Raw genomic sequence first — 17494 nt, 5'->3', positions numbered from 1 at the left:
ACCTTTATGGTGATCAGTGTCAGTCAAGCAGTAAACAATAGTGTCAAAACTCAGTTATATTTAGGAGAGGGTTTTTGAGAAATGAAAAAACACATCTACAGTCAAGATTGTTGATCTAAAGCTGCTACGGTAAAAGAAACAACAGACATAGTGGTTCAACTTAGAGATAAAGTACAGAGAGCGAGCGTTGCCATTAACTAAAGCTGTGAAAAAGAAAAACAGGCTGTTATATCTGATCGTTTCAAAGCAGTTATGCTCTAAAGGACCTATAAATGGGTCCACACTTCTGCACAGATGTGTAAAATCTTGTCAGATTTTGGTTGCAGCGCTTGTTTGCACTCTACTTTGTCATGATGCGTGTCTCTGCTCTGCTCTCCATCACAGATCAACTCCTCACAAAATCCCGACACACACATTAGATTGATGTCAGTTAGAGACAGAACTGCCACATGATCTATGCATGTTTTAGTAGACCCAACCTCTGGACTCTTGACAGGTTTGAGAAAACTACCCAACTGTTTGCTTTTCATGGAACTCAAAGTCACTTTACAGATTAAAAAAAATAAAGCCAATGAATAAAACAGAACAAGGACAGAGGTCAGGAGGGAGTAGAGGTTATGTGTTGTATGCTTTTTTGAACAGGAAGGTCTTGAGGTGGTTTTTAAATGATTGGAGTGAGTCAGAGCTGAGGATGTGTGGAGGGAGAGAGTTCCAGAGAGTTGGGGCAGCGATGGCAAAGGCTCTGTACCCCAAGGTGAGGTGCTTGGACTTGGTGATGGGGGACAGGAGATTGGCATCTGATGATCTGAGGCGGCGAAATGGGGAGTGTCGTTTGAGGAGGTCGGTCAGGTATGAGGGGGCGAGGTTATTGAGGGCTTTGTAAGTGATGAGCAGGATTTTGAAGTTGATTTGGTGTTGTATATTGTCTGGTATAGTGACAACCTAGTTTTAGAGCGGCAAAGACTAATTAATTACAGTGAAACAATTTGTTCACAGAGATATCACATCTGTAAAAACGCAGACTTTGGCACAACTAAATCTTGAATTTAGCTAAATCTGAGGCATTTCCGTCACAAATTACCATTTCAGAACAACTCTTCTTGTGAACCTTCTTTTGTCCAAAATCCAACATTTTTCATTTATACTTTGCATTGAATTAAATTTTAGATACACTTTGCATTGTTTGTCTTTGTTGTCTTTGTTGTCTTTGTTGTGTTTGCGTCTGAACGTCTCCTGAGCTGCTCTGAACAGACCGCCCCTCTTCAGCCTTGTGTTTTGTTTTGTCGGTGTTCCGGGCTCTTTTGTATACAAACCCACCAAACTAACAAAGCCAGTTTGTGTGTTTTCCTGTGTCTATTGTTGCTGCTGCGTCTCTCTGCCCCCGCCAGCATCCACTCGTTGTAAGGTCGAGACAATGACCACGGATAGAGTGCCATGTATCTGCTCTGGCTTGACCCTGTGGCCCTTCCTGTTGCCTTTCACACCCCCTTCTCGTACTCCCTCCCCCCCTTGACCTTCAACCCCTGCAGTAAGGACTGGACAGCCTGTCATGTCGGAACAAGGCATGGTGTGCTGCAGGTCTTTTGACAGGAGTCTGAGAGAGCCTGCTGCTTTCTCTCTAATAATCCTCTGGAGGAGAGTTATTTTCAGGCTGCAGGACGGACAAATAGCGAAATAATCAAAGCAGGAATGTAATTCAACGGCTTGCAGTGTGACCTATTAATGATGTGAGTTTCCTCTAACAAAGCAAAATAGCTGGGACTCTCTCATGAGGGGAAATCATTTTGGAGACACTGGGGGTCAAATGCTGGCCATTGTTTTGTTTTTTAATCTTCAATTATAGAATAAAAACTTGTAAATTTACTGATTTCTATTGAACAAAATAAAAGCAACAGGCTGCAACAACTACTCAAAGCCACAAGCATCCCTCTTTCTTTGGTCTCCCTGTGATGTCTTGCAGGTATCAAGAAATAAGAGAGGCAGTAAAGGGAGGCATCGTAACGGTGGACTGGATGCAATCTCCTCCCTCAAGAAGTAAAGACGTCGTTATTCTTCTTCCTACACGGGAAGGGTTGGAGGTTTTAAGTATCCACAACCAGTTCATGTTTTGAATTTCAACAATTACCAGACTTTTGTAGCACCTGTCTCACCGCTGTTAATGACTCCATTAGCCTCTGCGAGCACAATACGACTGATCTCAAAACAGACTTGGTTTGCAGGTCTTGTGAGAAGGAATCAGAAATTTCTGTGGCTAGGTTGAATTAATTTTGATGAATTAATTTTGATGAATGTTTCAACCTTCAATTGCAAAAAAGTCCTCAACAATACCACAGCGCTGGAATTTCAAATCAGTGGAGTGTTTTGTATTACTAAAGCATGAAGGTTGACCTAACTGTAAAGTTTCCTTTTCAAAAGTCGGAGAGAGAGAGAGTGAAATGTGGATTCTGAAAGGTTTTGAAAAAGAATGATTTGGTCCCAGTCTGGCTTTTTCATTCAAGTCTCCAAATATCTCAAGTTTGAAAAACCCAACTTTTAATGTTAGCGCTCCGGGCTAATTTATGTCAAACCAACCTCAATTTGTTTTGGGTTTTCTTTCTTTCTTCTGTGAAAGTTGTGTTTGAATGTGAAGAGGAGCAGACCTTCATCGTTCAGCCGGAGCTGGCACAATGACTAGCAGAGGCCAGGACACACAATAGCCCCTTTCTTAATGCTTCTCTTTCAGCTCCTTTCTGCTCTGGGTATTGTGTGTCATAAATGAAAGTTTGAGATTTTCAAACAGCTTTTTCAAATATTTTTTTAATTAACTTGCAGACCCGGAGCTGTGGCCTCTGTGCTCTGATAGAAAAGCAGTGAGAGAGAGGGGAGCTTTGAAAGACACACCTGTGTAACGAATTGCATTCATTCGATTTTCAGATCACCTTGTCCCGTCTGAAACCCATCGGAGAAGGGAGAAAAGGCAGCTGCTCCGGTCCTTGGAGCAGAGCTGGGAAATGAAACCCTGCCTGTCAGTTATTGTCACTGAGGAAAGCTCACCTATTTCCCAGAGATGTTATCCTCCCCCCTCCTCCCTCCTCTCTCCCCCCTCTTACATTGTTCTCCAGGATCAAGTTCACAGAGGTCGGGCTGGAGGAGGGTAATGAGACCCTTGTCCTGTGTCTCGGGGCAGGTTGAATGGGTCTCGGCCCCTGCCCCCGCCCCCCTCACAGGCTCTTTGAATAGAGCACTGATTCCCCTGCTCGTTATTAGTCTGGGCTCCAGTTTCCCTCACGGCTTCCAGATCCATATTTCAAAGTGTTTAGATTCCATGTTCACATGTAGACACATCCGTGTTCCCACAACACGGGCGCTGCTCCTCCCAAACCCCACCTGTTCCAGCCGCAGGCAGGCATAGACATCCATCCATCCACACCTGCAGTTTGAAGACATCCAGACACATAAATCAGTCTGTCATGTGTTGGTCCAGGATTATCTATGAAACTTAAATCACAAAGAGGTTCATGGTGCTTTGTGATAGGGATGGGCATTCCTGTCCTGTCCCATTAACGGCCCATTTGTGTGGCAGTCACATTAACCAGCAGCAGGACGAGATGCTGCTAGTAGCGGGCACCGAAAGCGTCTGTCTCGATCTTTATGTCGGTGTTTCTGTGACGCAGCATGGCGTGTTTCTTTACATTTCACAGCCACGCTCAGTGTGGCAGCCTTGCTATGGGTTTCGGCCGCCTTCCTTGGTTCAGAGAAGACCTGTAGTCATGACGCGCTCCAATAAAACAATCAGTCTGGCTTGGATCGAACAGAAGATTTATTACTGTCAATGGTGCAGTTTCCACATCAAAAACATGATCACAATTAGGTTTACATCTGTACCCTTAAATAACGAAAAAAGAGTGCGGTCCAAAAACAATGAAGTTCTCCCCCGTCTCATCAGCAGCACCTGTCCTTCACTCCTCTATATCTCATTTCCAGGGAGGAGGATCTCATAATATAAACATTTACACAGTTAAAATAAAACATAAACTATAGGGCCATTAATTATTTCATTGTCCATAATGTGGTATTATTAATAATAACAATAATCAAACAAAATATGCAGAAATGGCTCTAATACTCAGTCTCTGGAAATACGTGTGTAGTAGTGTGAGATTCAGAAACTGAGAAAATCGCTGCAACTGCCGCTAATTTTTTCTTCTTCTTTTGCTATTTAATGCAGTTAGCATTCTTCTTCTTCTGTTATTTAATGCGGTTAGAAAACAGCTTTAAGACGCTCTATAGCCACCGTCTGGCGGGAATACTGTATTACAACCAGGCACCCGTAAAAACGATGAAAAATTGTACTTTTAAAACGAGAAATATTTGATGTAACTCTTCCATTTCTACAAAGTGAAAGAATATTTGAACATTCGAAAATCATTGCCCATCCCTATTATTTGGGTTCTGACCTGCAGACTGTTTCTACACCCCACTGGGATAAGAGTTACATCCAGAAACATCCCAAAACTCACTACACTAATGACAAAACAACAAAACACTAATGTCTCCAACACAGTTTGACTGGAAACCATGTGATGATTAAGAGAACATTTTCCTGGAAAAATCCTGGTCATTATGCCTTTAATTACTCTGTAGAATATGCCAAATGTTGGTATTACAACCAGGCACCGGTAAACACTTTGGTTTTTACAAAGTGAACAAATATTCAAATATTCCAAAATCATTGCCCATCACTACTTTGTGACCATTTGATGTGAAGGAATTGGAATATAGCAGCTCTAGTTTTATCTTCAAGGCATCGCTTTTTGAGACACGCTGGGTACAAAGATGGAAACTTATGGGCTGCCTTGTTGCACCCCACTCTGTTGAAGTTGGTCTTTGCACCTATCTGGTGTTTCTCATCTTGACTGCCCGCCTGAAAATTATAACTAATTGTATCCAGACTGGCGCCCTGTGAAGTGGCTTTAACCTTGCCTGTGTGAGACCAGTGACATGTTCTGTGGTACATGTTGAGAAGAAAGTACTCCCTGACCCGTCGCCCCAGTGTGCTCACAGTCCTCTGCTCGCTCTGCTGCAGACGGCGTCCTCTGATTTCGAAAGTTTTTACACTTTTTAGATATTAATTGGCGTCTCTGCAGCGGGACAAATAGACTCACATGAAGTCAGACTCCTTCAGAGTGACGGTTCGTCTTTGATGGCTTTGATGCCCGAGTTAATCTAGTGTATCTCTAGCTGTAGAGAGAGTGAGTGTGTGTGTGTGTGTGTGTGTGTAAGTCTCTTGGATGTAATGAAGGCAGTCCGAACATCTCTTCTCTCATCTGAGTTCCTGCCACAACATTAGGTCACTTGCCCTCTTTTTCTTTGCTCTTTTTCCTCTTTCTCTCACTCCTCGTCTCTCTGTCTTCATTCTCGCCTTGACCAGTGTGTGTGTGTGTGTGTGTGTGTGTATAGTGGACTGCTGGAAGCTGCCCTGTCTCAGAGAGCAGCTGTGTTTGCTGCGAGGTGTCTTCTGGCTGATGCAGCGGTTGTTTTACATCAGCAGCCGGCGGGTCAAACTGCAGCTGGCTGCATCTCAGCGTGGAGATGAACCCTGGGGAGAGAGTGTGTGTTTATATGCGAGTGTGTGTGTATGTTTACGTGTTTGTGTGTGAACCAACCCTGTCCCCATGGTAGTAGCCTTTCCTAAGCGGGCTAAGTCTGGTGGCTAACCCTTAGCGCCTCTGAGCTTGGCAACATGACGGCAGCGAGATTAATCCATTCCACACTCCATCAGTCACTAGGCACAGGTTATTAGTGCCGGGCCAGAGCAGAGCACACACATACACACACACACACACACACACACACACACACACACACACACACACACACAAATACGGCCCCTTCACCCTTGTGACTTCGCCTTCTACCTCGTCCCCAAAGTTTGCAAAGGTGGCCTTGGTGTTGAGAGGCCATTTGTCAAAACCCAGCCAGAGTCTCCACTTGGCTCCTTTTAATAAGGCTACCTGGGCCCTGGGATTACACACATACACTCACACACATGCACACACGCACACACACAGCCAGGGCGTGCACTCTGCTTTGCACATACTCATACAGCCCTGAGTGTCAGGTGGTGTGTCCCGCGGGGCTTATAAAAGTCCCATTAACATGGCCCTCCTCATTGGTTCTGACAGGTTGATCAATGAGACCCCTCCCCCGACTGACCCCGGGGCCGCTCTGACTCAGAGGTCAGACACGATGGATCACTGGTCCTACACACACACATACACACACACACTCTCCTTCTCTCCCTCTGTCTCTGGTGTTATCTCTGTGCTGGTCACGGTGCAGCTTGTTCTTCCCTCCATGTGTTCAGCGCCGGGGCTGATATCCCAGGGTGCACTTGTTCTCTGGCTTTTAGGTGCAGGATCATACTTTACCTGAGACATGTTTCGATCTTATCTCAGCTCTTAACACAACCAAAACACACACACACTCACAAACACACACACTTGTACACACTGAGAGAGCTCTCAGTCTCGCCCTGCAGGGACAGGTCTGTCTGTGAATTTGTGTGTGTGCGTGTGTGTGTTTGAGTGCTGTTGAGTGAGGGAGCTACTCTAATGTGCAAAGCATCCAAACCTTGCTAATTCTTTATTCTTCAGTATATTTAATAATGTGGGAACCTTTCAACGAGCATCAGATAAAATCATGAAGATGTAAAGCTGACAGAGTGAAAACAAACTCAGACCTGAGGCAGGGAAAGAAAACTGAAACTCGACAGGTGATCATAACCAGACAAAAATATACTGAACTTGAAAAATTGAGTATTTCAAGATAAAAAAGGGAGTGTGGGATGTTTCCAGGTGTAGTTTTAGAATCAGTCACTCACTCTCTGCAGGTTGTTTGCGGTGAGGTCTGCACGGTGACGTCTCAGCTGTATGTTGAGTGAGACACGACCAGAGGTGACTGAAGGTCTGCTGTGTGTTTGGTCAACAGTCTGCTCTGGACAGGGTAAATAAAGGTACCCGTGTTTCTGTGTGTAGTTCAGAAACAGGCTGACAGAGGTGTTTAGTCTGTGAGGTAGAAAGAGGGACAGAAACCGAGACATAGAGAAAAGGAAATGAGGTGGAGGGGAAAGAAACATTTTGAATTTGTAACTCCAGAAACTACTGAAAAAATATGTTAATGCAGATATCAGATACCGTCACATGTATGAGTGCCAGGAGGAGAGGTGAGAATGAACTGCTTTTTGGATTCATGTTGGGATGGGATGCAAACACAGATGTTGTGATGATGCACTCATGTTTATTAATCACACTTCACTGTTACTGCAATATACTCAAGACTAGGGCTGGGCGATAATTCAATAACGATAATTATTGTATTTTCTCAATATAAATATGTTAATTTAAATTAAATTATTAAGTTTCTATTGTGATAATTATCGCTATTGACTGATATGGAAACCAATTATCGTGATTAAACTTTTAAAAATGTTATAGTCTTTATTATTTATTCTGATGACAGTTTTATTTCACCTTTCTTTATTTAATTATTTATTATCTAGTTCAAGTTTTAGTCACTTTATGTTGTATTTATTTATTTATTTTAAGTATAGCATGTTATTTTCTTTTAATGGTTTAATATTTTAGTGTTTTATTATCTTAGAAATGTATTTTATTTTGGTGATTTTAATTTTCTGTGTTGAGTTTTAACATCTTATTTTACCTCCAGTGTTTCCTCATTAAGATATCATGAGAGCGTTTCCTCAGTTCATTAAGAAACTTCTCTTTCTTTTTATTTTATTTATTTATTTTATTGTTATTGTTATTAGTATTATTATTATTGCATATATTGTGTTCTTCACCTTAGGATTGAAGGGTGGGTTTGGGGTTGGGATTAAGATGGGGGAGTCTTTTTATTTATTTATTTTTGTTTAATTCTATTTTAAGTTGTTTTTATATACAGCACGTTGTGTTACAATGCCACTGTATGAAAAGAGCGTTATAGATAAAGTCTGATTGATTGATATTAAACAATATAATCACACACTGCATATTGTTCTCTTATCCTGCAGACATTCAACATAGCTTTAACTTGTGTGTGTATGTGTGGAATTTAGAGGTCTGTCGGGGTATCATAGCCCGTTCAGGGACCTGCTATTTGTGGGTGCAGGGGGGGTTAAGAGGAATTGTCACGCCCTGAGAGACGCCGCGCCGTCGTCCTAATGATGTCCACCAGCCTAATTGAATATTGACGTTTTGCACACGAGGGCTAAATGGCTTCTGTCTGCTTCACCTCCTCTGTCTGCCTGAGCTGCAGAGTTAACCTGTCTCCACTGTTTGATTCCCTCTGGAGGTGGAGGATCATTAAAGGTTCTTGTTACCATGGCTGCTGGCTTTTAGAGGCAGCTTTTTGTTTTGTTTTGTGTGAAAATGTGGAGCTGAAGCTGTTTGCTAACGTCCCTCTGAGCTCCTCCTCTTGAATCGACGCGTGAAATCAGGACGGCGAGTTTTCAGATTTTTCCGTCTCCCCTCGTTGTTTATCGCTGAACTCCTTCTCTAGAGAAATATCTTAATTCTTTTCTTGTGTCTCTCCAAACGTCACCTCCTTCCTCCTTTTTCTCTCCTGCTTCTATTTCTGTGACTGCGCTTTACTTCCCACTGTGCCTGCCTCCAGACGCTTCTCCTTTGTTGCCACAGCGACGCCTTCCAGATGGCGAATGTCATGGCAAAGACTGGGCTCAGACACACACACACACGCACACACACATACACACGCACACAGTAGGTTCACATATATATATACACATTGAGAACAGACTGGCAGTGTACATTCTGTTCAACTCTCACATCCTACTCAGAAGCTGCTGGACGTACACTTTGCCCACTATACACACACATAAAGTATGTACACACACACACACACACACAAGCATGGGGTAGTCAAATAAATGAGACTTTTTGACACTGTACCAAATGTTTAAAACAACACAATATCTGTAAACATGTTCAATAGTATGAAAAGTGCTGAAGCTTCAAAGAAACATCAGATCTAAAGTCACTTTTCAGTGAAAGACACGGAGAGAAAGTGAAGAGAGCGAGCCCAATGATGAAAACAAAGCAGAAGAGCAAGTTATTTTCTGGTTCTTCCAAAGCGGTTAAGCTCTTAATAACAAACTGACACATCGGCACAAACCTGAAGAAAAAGGCAGGATGTTTTGTGTGCAGTTGATGCTGCTTGATGCAGCCACTACACAACTAACTGTTCTCTGTAATAGGTCGGCTTTGTAAATGCTTAGGAGATGCTGTAAGTCCCTGTGGCATCTCTTAAAGATCCATCCATCCATTATCTTGGCCGCTTATCCTGTTAGGGGTCACAGGGGGCTAGAGCCTATCCCAGCTGACTTCGGGCGGAAGGCAGGGTACACCCTGGACAGGTCGCTGACCTATCATAGGGCAAACATTACTCCTATTTTAATGACCTTACACTGGCTGCCCATTGCTTTTAGAATAGATTTTAAGGTTTTACTTAGCACTTTTAAAGCACTTCACGGCCTGGCCCCCGAATATATGAGTTTGCTTTGTTCTCTTTATTGTGGGTTTTTATGATGTTAAGCACTTTGTAACGTCTGTTTTGATGAGTGCTTTATAAATAAACTTTATTATTATTACTATTATTATTATAAACATGGAAGACAGACAACCATTCACGCACACACTCACGGACAATTTTAGTGTAACCAATTAACCTGATGAGCATGTTTTTGGACTGTGGGAGGAAGCCGGAGTACCCGGAGAGAACCCACGCATGCACCGGGGATTTAAACCAGGAATCTCATTGCTGTGAGGCAAGAAGGTTCCACCATGCAGCCCTCTCTTACAGATGCTCGGGTTAATTTAGCTTCAGACAAGCAGACCAGAGAGAGGAAGAGATAGACCAGGGCGTAATTATTTGTATACTGACCTGCAGACTGTGAGCTACACCCCACTGTGATAAGATTTACATACAGAAACATCCCAAACCTCTCTACAATAGTGACAAAATAAATAAGTAGGTAAAACAGACCCCAACACACTTTGACTGGAAACCACATGATGATTAAGAGGAAATTTCCTGACCTTGTACTCAACTTTAACAAAAACCCTGTTCATTATGCCTTTAATTACACCATAGAATATGCCAAATGTTGGTATATGTTCAGTGGCTTTTATGCACCAGCTTTGTGTGCAGGTTGTTTTTTTTCAAATAACAAAATCATCCAGACTTGGCTCCCAGGAGTTCATTATTTTATTGCCATGGTATATTTATGTAATTAGATTTTTACCAGCCTCATACTGAGGTTTGAAATCTGTGCATCATGGTAACTCTACACACATTCACCCACAGTGAGCAGTACAGTGTAATAACAAACCTGTGTCACAGCCACACAGGAAACAGTCTCCTCTTTGTGTGACCGCTGTGTCATTAATCTCTGCAGAGGTTAACAAATGCACTTGCATGGAAGGTATATTTCATAGGCAGACAGCCGACAATGGGGCCATTGTGGCATCGAGTCTCGGCGCAGCGCTCTGAATTCAGTCAGGACCTTTTCGGTTGGCTCTGGATCCACGCTGCATGTCCGGGGTCATGTTTCATCTCCGCAGATAAATGTGTTTATGCCGGAGAAAACACGTGAAACACAGAGCGGAATCAACGCTCAGCTGTTTATTTATTTCTGCTGCAAGAAAGCACCATTTATTTTTATGAATGGGGGGGGGATAAATGCATTCAGCCATTTTTCAAAGTTTGGCCTTGTCGCCATTAGTCAAAACTAGAGTTAGACAAATACCCTGCTGGTGCTTTTATGTGCAGCCGGCTGACCAGACCAGCTCCGCTCTGATTCACTGCTCTCTATGTTTCTCCAGCAGCAGCAGCAGCAGCGGCAGCAGCAACGCTATATCCATCTGAGAAGTCTTCCCAGTAATCCATTAGACTTCCATTAGCTCCGATTTGTGTGATTAGTTCTAATTAATCAGTTCAGTCTGTGGCCTTCACTCCCCCGCACGCTCCTCACATTTCATTTTTAACCTCATTTCTCAGCTCTCCACCGAGCGAGAGAACGAGGCAACGACTGAGCGAGCAAATCAAAGAGCGAGCTCCAGGTCTGACGCTTTCTCATCCAAACACAGAAACACTCGATACTGCTCGAGCACCGGACCCAAACAGGCTGAGCCGCCGCCGACGCTGCTGCTGCTGCCGCCTCATAATGCTCTTTTCTCCCTCCATGCTGAATAAATAGGATTTCTCATGTGTGCGAGGCTGCTTTAAAGCTTGGTTGTGTTTTTAAATGAACCAGGAGGGATTGGGGTCTCATGTTTTACACATTCTTGAGTCTACTCGGGCTCCTGTTAGCCCCACTTGGCCCTGCTGTCGAACAGCGAGTATTGATCAGTGCAGGAGCATCCATCCCTCACTGTAACAAAGTGTATTGATGTTTGTGGAGGCCTGATTTCCCCTCAGTCAAAACACCAAACGCTGCAGCATCACTAAACGACTGCATGCTGCCCCAAAGTGACCTGGGAGTGGAGGAATCATCTTTTCATTTGGACTCTCGGCTGCAAGTTTGAATTAAAAGATTATTTTCTGGCTTGTTGCAGCAGGTCAGCTTATATACTGAGGTATTATGTGCTGATAATCTGTCTTCTTTCCCCTGTTGTCAGCCTTCTTCTGCCATTACCACTATTGTGATAAATGAAGGCTCAATTTATCAACCGGCCTCTACTCGATTTCTTTCTCTCCCCTCGGTCTCCCCCCGCCCCCGCTCCTACATATAACCTCTGGATGGTTTGCTTTACTTCTCCATCTGTTTTCATCCCCCCTTCCATCCATTCGCCCATCCACCCATCCATCCATCCATCCCTCGTTCCCACTCAGCCACATCCAAGCTTTCTTTGTGTCTGCTGGGGAAGGCTGGGATGCTGCCTGTCACCCCGGAGCTGCACACTCCCGTCCAGGCTGCCGGAGGTGGCCCGTCTGCTGTCAATCAATCCGGAGCGGGTGAAGCAGAGAGGGTGGGGGGGTTGACACATAATGTGGCTCCCTGCTGTTAGAAATTCACTTTATATTTCTGTAGCAGTGGACCTGCACTGTCAGTGGGAGAGTTTCTGGTTTCATAAGTTAGTCAGACGTGAATGTGACACCAAGCGCTCCTCTTACATCAGAGCTGATCCTTTTCATACTTCTACTCAAATCAGGTCGTCTTAAATATAAAACATTAACACACTCTAAAGGAGGTAGAGGTGCTAATGTGCTGTACAGTGTTCAAGGCTGTGAATGTGTGGATATGAAAACAGCTGTGTGTTCTGTATCTTAAACCTGCGTGGTTCAATCTGTGTGAGTCTTTGTTTTTCTGAAGTATTTAGGGTTTCATTGACACTTTGTTTGTACTGTCCTGAACTTAAAGAAAGCTGCCCTGTCAGAGTTATTATGAAGGGATTGATCTTTTGTTTTGAAGTTGGCATGTGTGAGGAGCAGATCAATAGAAAGTGTATTAGTGACAGGGGATCCTGGTCAGCTCGGCCCCTTTGTTGAGAAACTGTCCAAAGAAGAGTTTTAAGAGGGATGGTGATGGTCGCATGCACACAGTCACAAGCACAGAAGAAAAATGTTTTCTTTCTTTTCTTTTGCTGCAAGAATAAATTGCATTAATATTTGACAGTTTGTGACAAACATGACACAAACCAGAAATATATATGCAGACGAGAGAAGAGAGAGAAAGAAGAAGAAAAAAAAAGGCCGAAAAAAAAGAAAAAGAGAAAAAAAAAAAGAGAAACTGTCCAGTGAACCTGCACAGAAGCTCGGCCTCAGGAAAGACAGGAAATGTGGGGATTAGAGAGTGGGGGAAGACATGCAGCAAATGGTCACTGCCAGGAGTCGAACCGGCGACTTCTGCAACGAGGACTGTAGCTTCTGTATGTGGGGCGCTTAGACCGCTAGACCACCAGCGCCCGGATGTAGCTCATTTTAACAAACTCTAACCCGAACACTAATGTCAGTGTCTTTTAGTGCTTTGCCGTCAGAAAGCCTGTTTGTTTTTGCAGATGCAACACAAACAAGAATTGAAGCCAATGTGTGGAAGTGTTAAAAACTGCAGTTTCTCAAGTGTCTGCTTGAGGCTGGCTCCGGAAGTACAGGAAATCACACACACACCAATTCAAAAACGACAATCTGTACAGCAGACATAAACACGTTTACATCCTGGTGCTTGGATTCTGTGATTTATTTTCTTCTTTAGATCAGATATGAGCTTGAGCCACGAGTTAAACACACAGATAGAAACACACTCTCAAAAAACTCTTCCAGGATGTGGACTTAGCCTAATGGTTAAGTTGTGCACCCACATCAAGGGTGGCCTGGGTTTGAATCCAGCTTGCAGCCTCTCTCCTGCAAGTCATTCCCCCACTCTCTCCCAGTTTCCGACACTATCCACTGTCCTCTCCTCTATAAATAAAGGTGTAAAAGCCCCAAAAATATAACTTAAAAAAAGGAAAACAGTTCCAGAGTTTTTCCTTGAGGTCACAAAATCAAGAAACTTGCCGTCTCGTGATCACAGCTTTGCACTGACTTCACATTTTGAAAGTTTGTCTGCCCAAACTTTCTTCTTTTGTAGCTCTCTCCCTTAAACCAACAAAAGAAGGTTGAATATTTTTATAACACACACAGAACAGACCCTGCAAACTAAACACCAGCAGCTGCTTTATAATAGAAGAGAGTTGGAATTTTAAACATTGTGTGAACCTTCCTGACAACCTGCTGTCTTATTTTAGTTTGAGGTGTAGCCTTGAAATTCTTCTCTAAATTTAAAAATGTAACCTAAATGATTTTTCTCTTCACTCCTAACACAAGACACTCGACTGAGGAGGAAACTTTGCTTTGGTTTGCTGTGCGAAAGAAACGTTGTATTTAAAGACTGCTTCACTTTCTGCATCAGCTGTATGACAACGACATGCTGAAACCATCCGGATGCATATTTAGCCTCCTGATATGGATTTTCTTTAAACCTTCCTCATGTTGGAGCTGCTCCCCTGAGCCGGATGATAATGTGATCTCTGTCTCTCCGTCTCTGCAGGACTCCGTGGTTTAACGGCTGGGGGTTCAACCTGCCCCGGGGTCAGTCTCTGCTGGATAAGTGGAACCTCGTCCCTGAAGGCATCGACATCCTGATGACCCACGGACCTCCGCTCGGTGAGTCCAATTAACCAATCACAGCCCCTCATCACCATAGCTAATGAGCTTGTACCTCATTATTCGAAATCTGTAAGAAATCACTGGAGGCGCGGCAGCAGGCGGTGTGTGCAGGTGTGTGTGTGTGTGTGTGTGTGTGTGTGCTTTGTGTCCACACAGTTTTTATCTAAAAGGAACACTCCAACACGCTCTGAGATTCAATATTTGTGTTTGACTTCATGAAAAAGAAATTCATATTGTTTGGTTTCTTTTATTCCAGTCTGATTCAGTTTTCCCTCCAGTTGTTTGAGCCTCGCTTGTTTTTCCCAGCGTGTTTTTTTGTTCCCCTTCTTCGCTCTCCATCTGGCTTTATTGAGTGATTTCCTCCCTCTCGCCTACGGAGGGTTGCTGCTGTTGCTGCTGCGGCAGCCGCTGTGGCTGTTTGATTGCAGGGAAACTCGATTTTGCTCCCGTGTGACAGACGCTGCAAACGATTGGAGAAAGAGCAGAGGCAGAGGAGCGGGGGGGGGGGGGGGGGGGCTAAGAGGGGGGCTGAGGATCAGGGATGGCTCTCCTAAACTGGAAGAGACAAAATGGGGAAAAATCTGTGCGGCACTTCAGTGGAGGAAATATAAATGATGAAATATGTTTGAACTGTTGGAAGGTTTTTAGATGAATGGGTTTTTTATAATGCAGTCACAGAAGTTCTGAGGTTTTCACTAATTCACCTGGTTCAGAATCAAGATCTTGAAATCTTCAAACCTTGGATTTGTTTACAAATGTTCCCTTAGATCTGCTCACTGCTCGTTCTCCATCTTTGGGTCTAGCTTTTTAATACTACAGAACATAAAAATATCAGATATTGTATCATTTAAAGTACATGATTTTGAAAAGTTAAGAAAAACTTAATTGCTTTTTATCATATATCAATAAAATGAGCTCCCAGTGAAGTTTCAGACTGACCCTAGAAAAAGTGTTCATCAAGATAAGAGGTATCAGGAGAGATGGTTGCTATAGTTGTAGTTTTATAATAAACAACTACTGCATTAAGCTTACACAACAATAGTTTCATGCAACTGTTGAAGTATTTTGCAAAAGAAAAAATGTTCTATTAAATTTCATGACTCTCTCTCTTTCTGTCTGTGCAGGTTTCAGAGATTGGGTTCCTAAAGAGCTTCAGCGGGTCGGCTGCGTTGAGCTGCTCAACACGGTCCAGAAGAGAGTCAGACCCAAACTTCACGCCTTTGGAGGCATACATGAAGGTACGGCTTACTTCAACTTTTTGATTTAGCACAGAAATATCTGCTGTAGTTTACATTTCACTTTCAGACTGAAGTTTGTACAATGGAGGAAATGGTTCTTTGACTTCACAGGAACAACACTGAGCTGTTTGTTTAGAGAGGTCTGGAGGCAATTGCACAAACATTTCACAACCACGAAGAACACTTTATGAATGGCAAAAACATTTTATAAATCCACAAACATGACATAATGTAAAGAAAAAAAATCACTAAATGCAACATTTGCAACATTTAATAAAACGTCAAAATAGATTTTTTTAAAATGCAAAAATATATTTTTTGACTTTTTTTTTTCATGAAATTTTTTAAATGCAAAAATATTTTTGACTTTTTTTTTTCATGAAATTTTTTAAATGCAAAAATATTTTTGACTTTTTTTTTTCATGACATTTTTTAAATGCAAAAATATTTTTGACTTTTTTTTTCATGAAATTTTTTAAATGCAAAAATATTTTTGACTTTTTTTTTCATGAAATTTTTTAAATGCAAAAATATTTTGCATCAATACATGAATCTAATCTATGTGATTCCATCATGCTAAACTAGCTTGTCAATGTTACATCTTTGTCTTGTTAATCAACCTCATCTTTGAGATTGTCCTTCAAAATAGAAGAAGTGAGCCAGAGAGATGATAGGAGAGTTTTTTTTCCAGATTCCAAGAGTTCTACTGAGAATAAACGTCTCAAAAATCTTCTTTTATTGTTCCTTTTTCAGTCTTTTTATGTAAATACAGAACTAAAAGTTTCACAATCATGGCAGTGAGACACTTTGTATTCTCTGTCCTCTCCAGACTATCATGTTTCAGCAGCATCACATACATGTGTCTTCACTAAGTCCGGTGTGTGATGAGAGTATTTGAGGGGTGATTGTGAACATGAGCTCTGAGTGACACCGGTATTGCAACAATTAATAAAACGTCAAAATAGATTTTTTTAAATGCAAAAATATTTTTGACTTTTTTTTTTCATGAAATTTTTTAAATGCAAAAAGTTTTTTTGACTTTTTTTTTCATGAATTTTTTTAAATGCAAAAATATTTTTGACTTTTTTTTTTTCATGAAATTTTTTAAATGCAAAAATATTTTTGACTTTTTTTAATGAAAATTTTTAAATGCAAAAAAATTTTGACTTTTTTTTTCATGAAATTTTTTAAATGCAAAAATATTTTTGACTTTTTTTTCATGACATTTTTTACCATTTTGTGAAATCTTTTTTACATTCATTTAATAATTTTATGATTTTTTTTTTTCAGGAAATTTTTGTGTAATATTCACAAAATTTAACAAATCCTTTACATATATTTCACCTTATTGTTAAACTAAGTTGTTTTAAACCAAAATACTCATTCAGGATTTAAGTCAAATCTGTAAATACTTCAGATAAAGTCAATCTTCACTTAGCTGAGAAAAGAAATATGTGTTGTCACTTTAAGAGAATGATTCCTCTGAGTTTCCTCCCTGACTGCAGAGTTTCTGACACTGATGTTTGAGTGATTGAATCTAACTTGTTGCTCCCTCCTCAGGCTACGGGATCATGACAGACGGCTACACGACGTTCATCAACGCGTCAACCTGCACCGTCAGCTTCCAGCCCACAAACCCCCCCATCGTGTTCGACCTGCCCAACCCCTCCACTTCCTGAGACCAGAGGAGGGGGGGGTGGGGGGGCAGAGGGGGCAGGGCGGGGAGGGGGAGGGGGGGTCACAGGGAGCAGAATAAACTACATTTTTTCTATAAATATGTCAAGTAAAAAAAAAAAATTCTAAGTGTTTCTTTGCAAACTTTTGATCTTCTCTAAGCTGTTGTTGAGGTGGAGAAGATTTGGAGACATCGGGGTGGGGGAGGGGAGTTTGTCTGGGAGGGTTAAAGGAGAATACCGGTGTTTTTAGTTTTTTCTTTTTGTGCCAACAGTGCAGGTTCCTCTCAGATCTTTGTCTTTTACATACAGACGGCAGAGTTGAAGGGATGTTTCTCAATCATACTCAGTCTGGATCACTCCACTCAACTCATCTCTACT

At 42.1% G+C, this 17494-nt stretch overlaps 1 protein-coding gene across 2 annotated transcripts in view; it reads left to right on the top strand.

Annotated features, from left to right (window-relative positions):
* Positions 1–17136, top strand: part of mpped2a (metallophosphoesterase domain containing 2a) — a 91152-nt gene extending 74016 nt beyond the window's left edge. For both annotated transcript variants that reach the window (XM_034678743.1, XM_034678753.1), the window contains exons 5-7: positions 14084–14199; positions 15327–15440; positions 17001–17136. In XM_034678743.1, the coding sequence (XP_034534634.1) occupies positions 14084–14199; positions 15327–15440; positions 17001–17119 (349 nt within the window). In that variant the 3' untranslated portion in view covers positions 17120–17136. The remainder of the gene's footprint in view (positions 1–14083; positions 14200–15326; positions 15441–17000) is intronic.
* The last annotated feature ends 358 nt before the right edge of the window (positions 17137–17494 follow it).

The sequence above is a fragment of the Notolabrus celidotus genome, chromosome 3 (assembly GCF_009762535.1).
Source record: "Notolabrus celidotus isolate fNotCel1 chromosome 3, fNotCel1.pri, whole genome shotgun sequence".
NCBI classification, from domain to species: Eukaryota; Metazoa; Chordata; class Actinopteri; order Labriformes; family Labridae; genus Notolabrus; species Notolabrus celidotus.
This window is presented reverse-complemented; position numbering and strand designations above follow the sequence as displayed.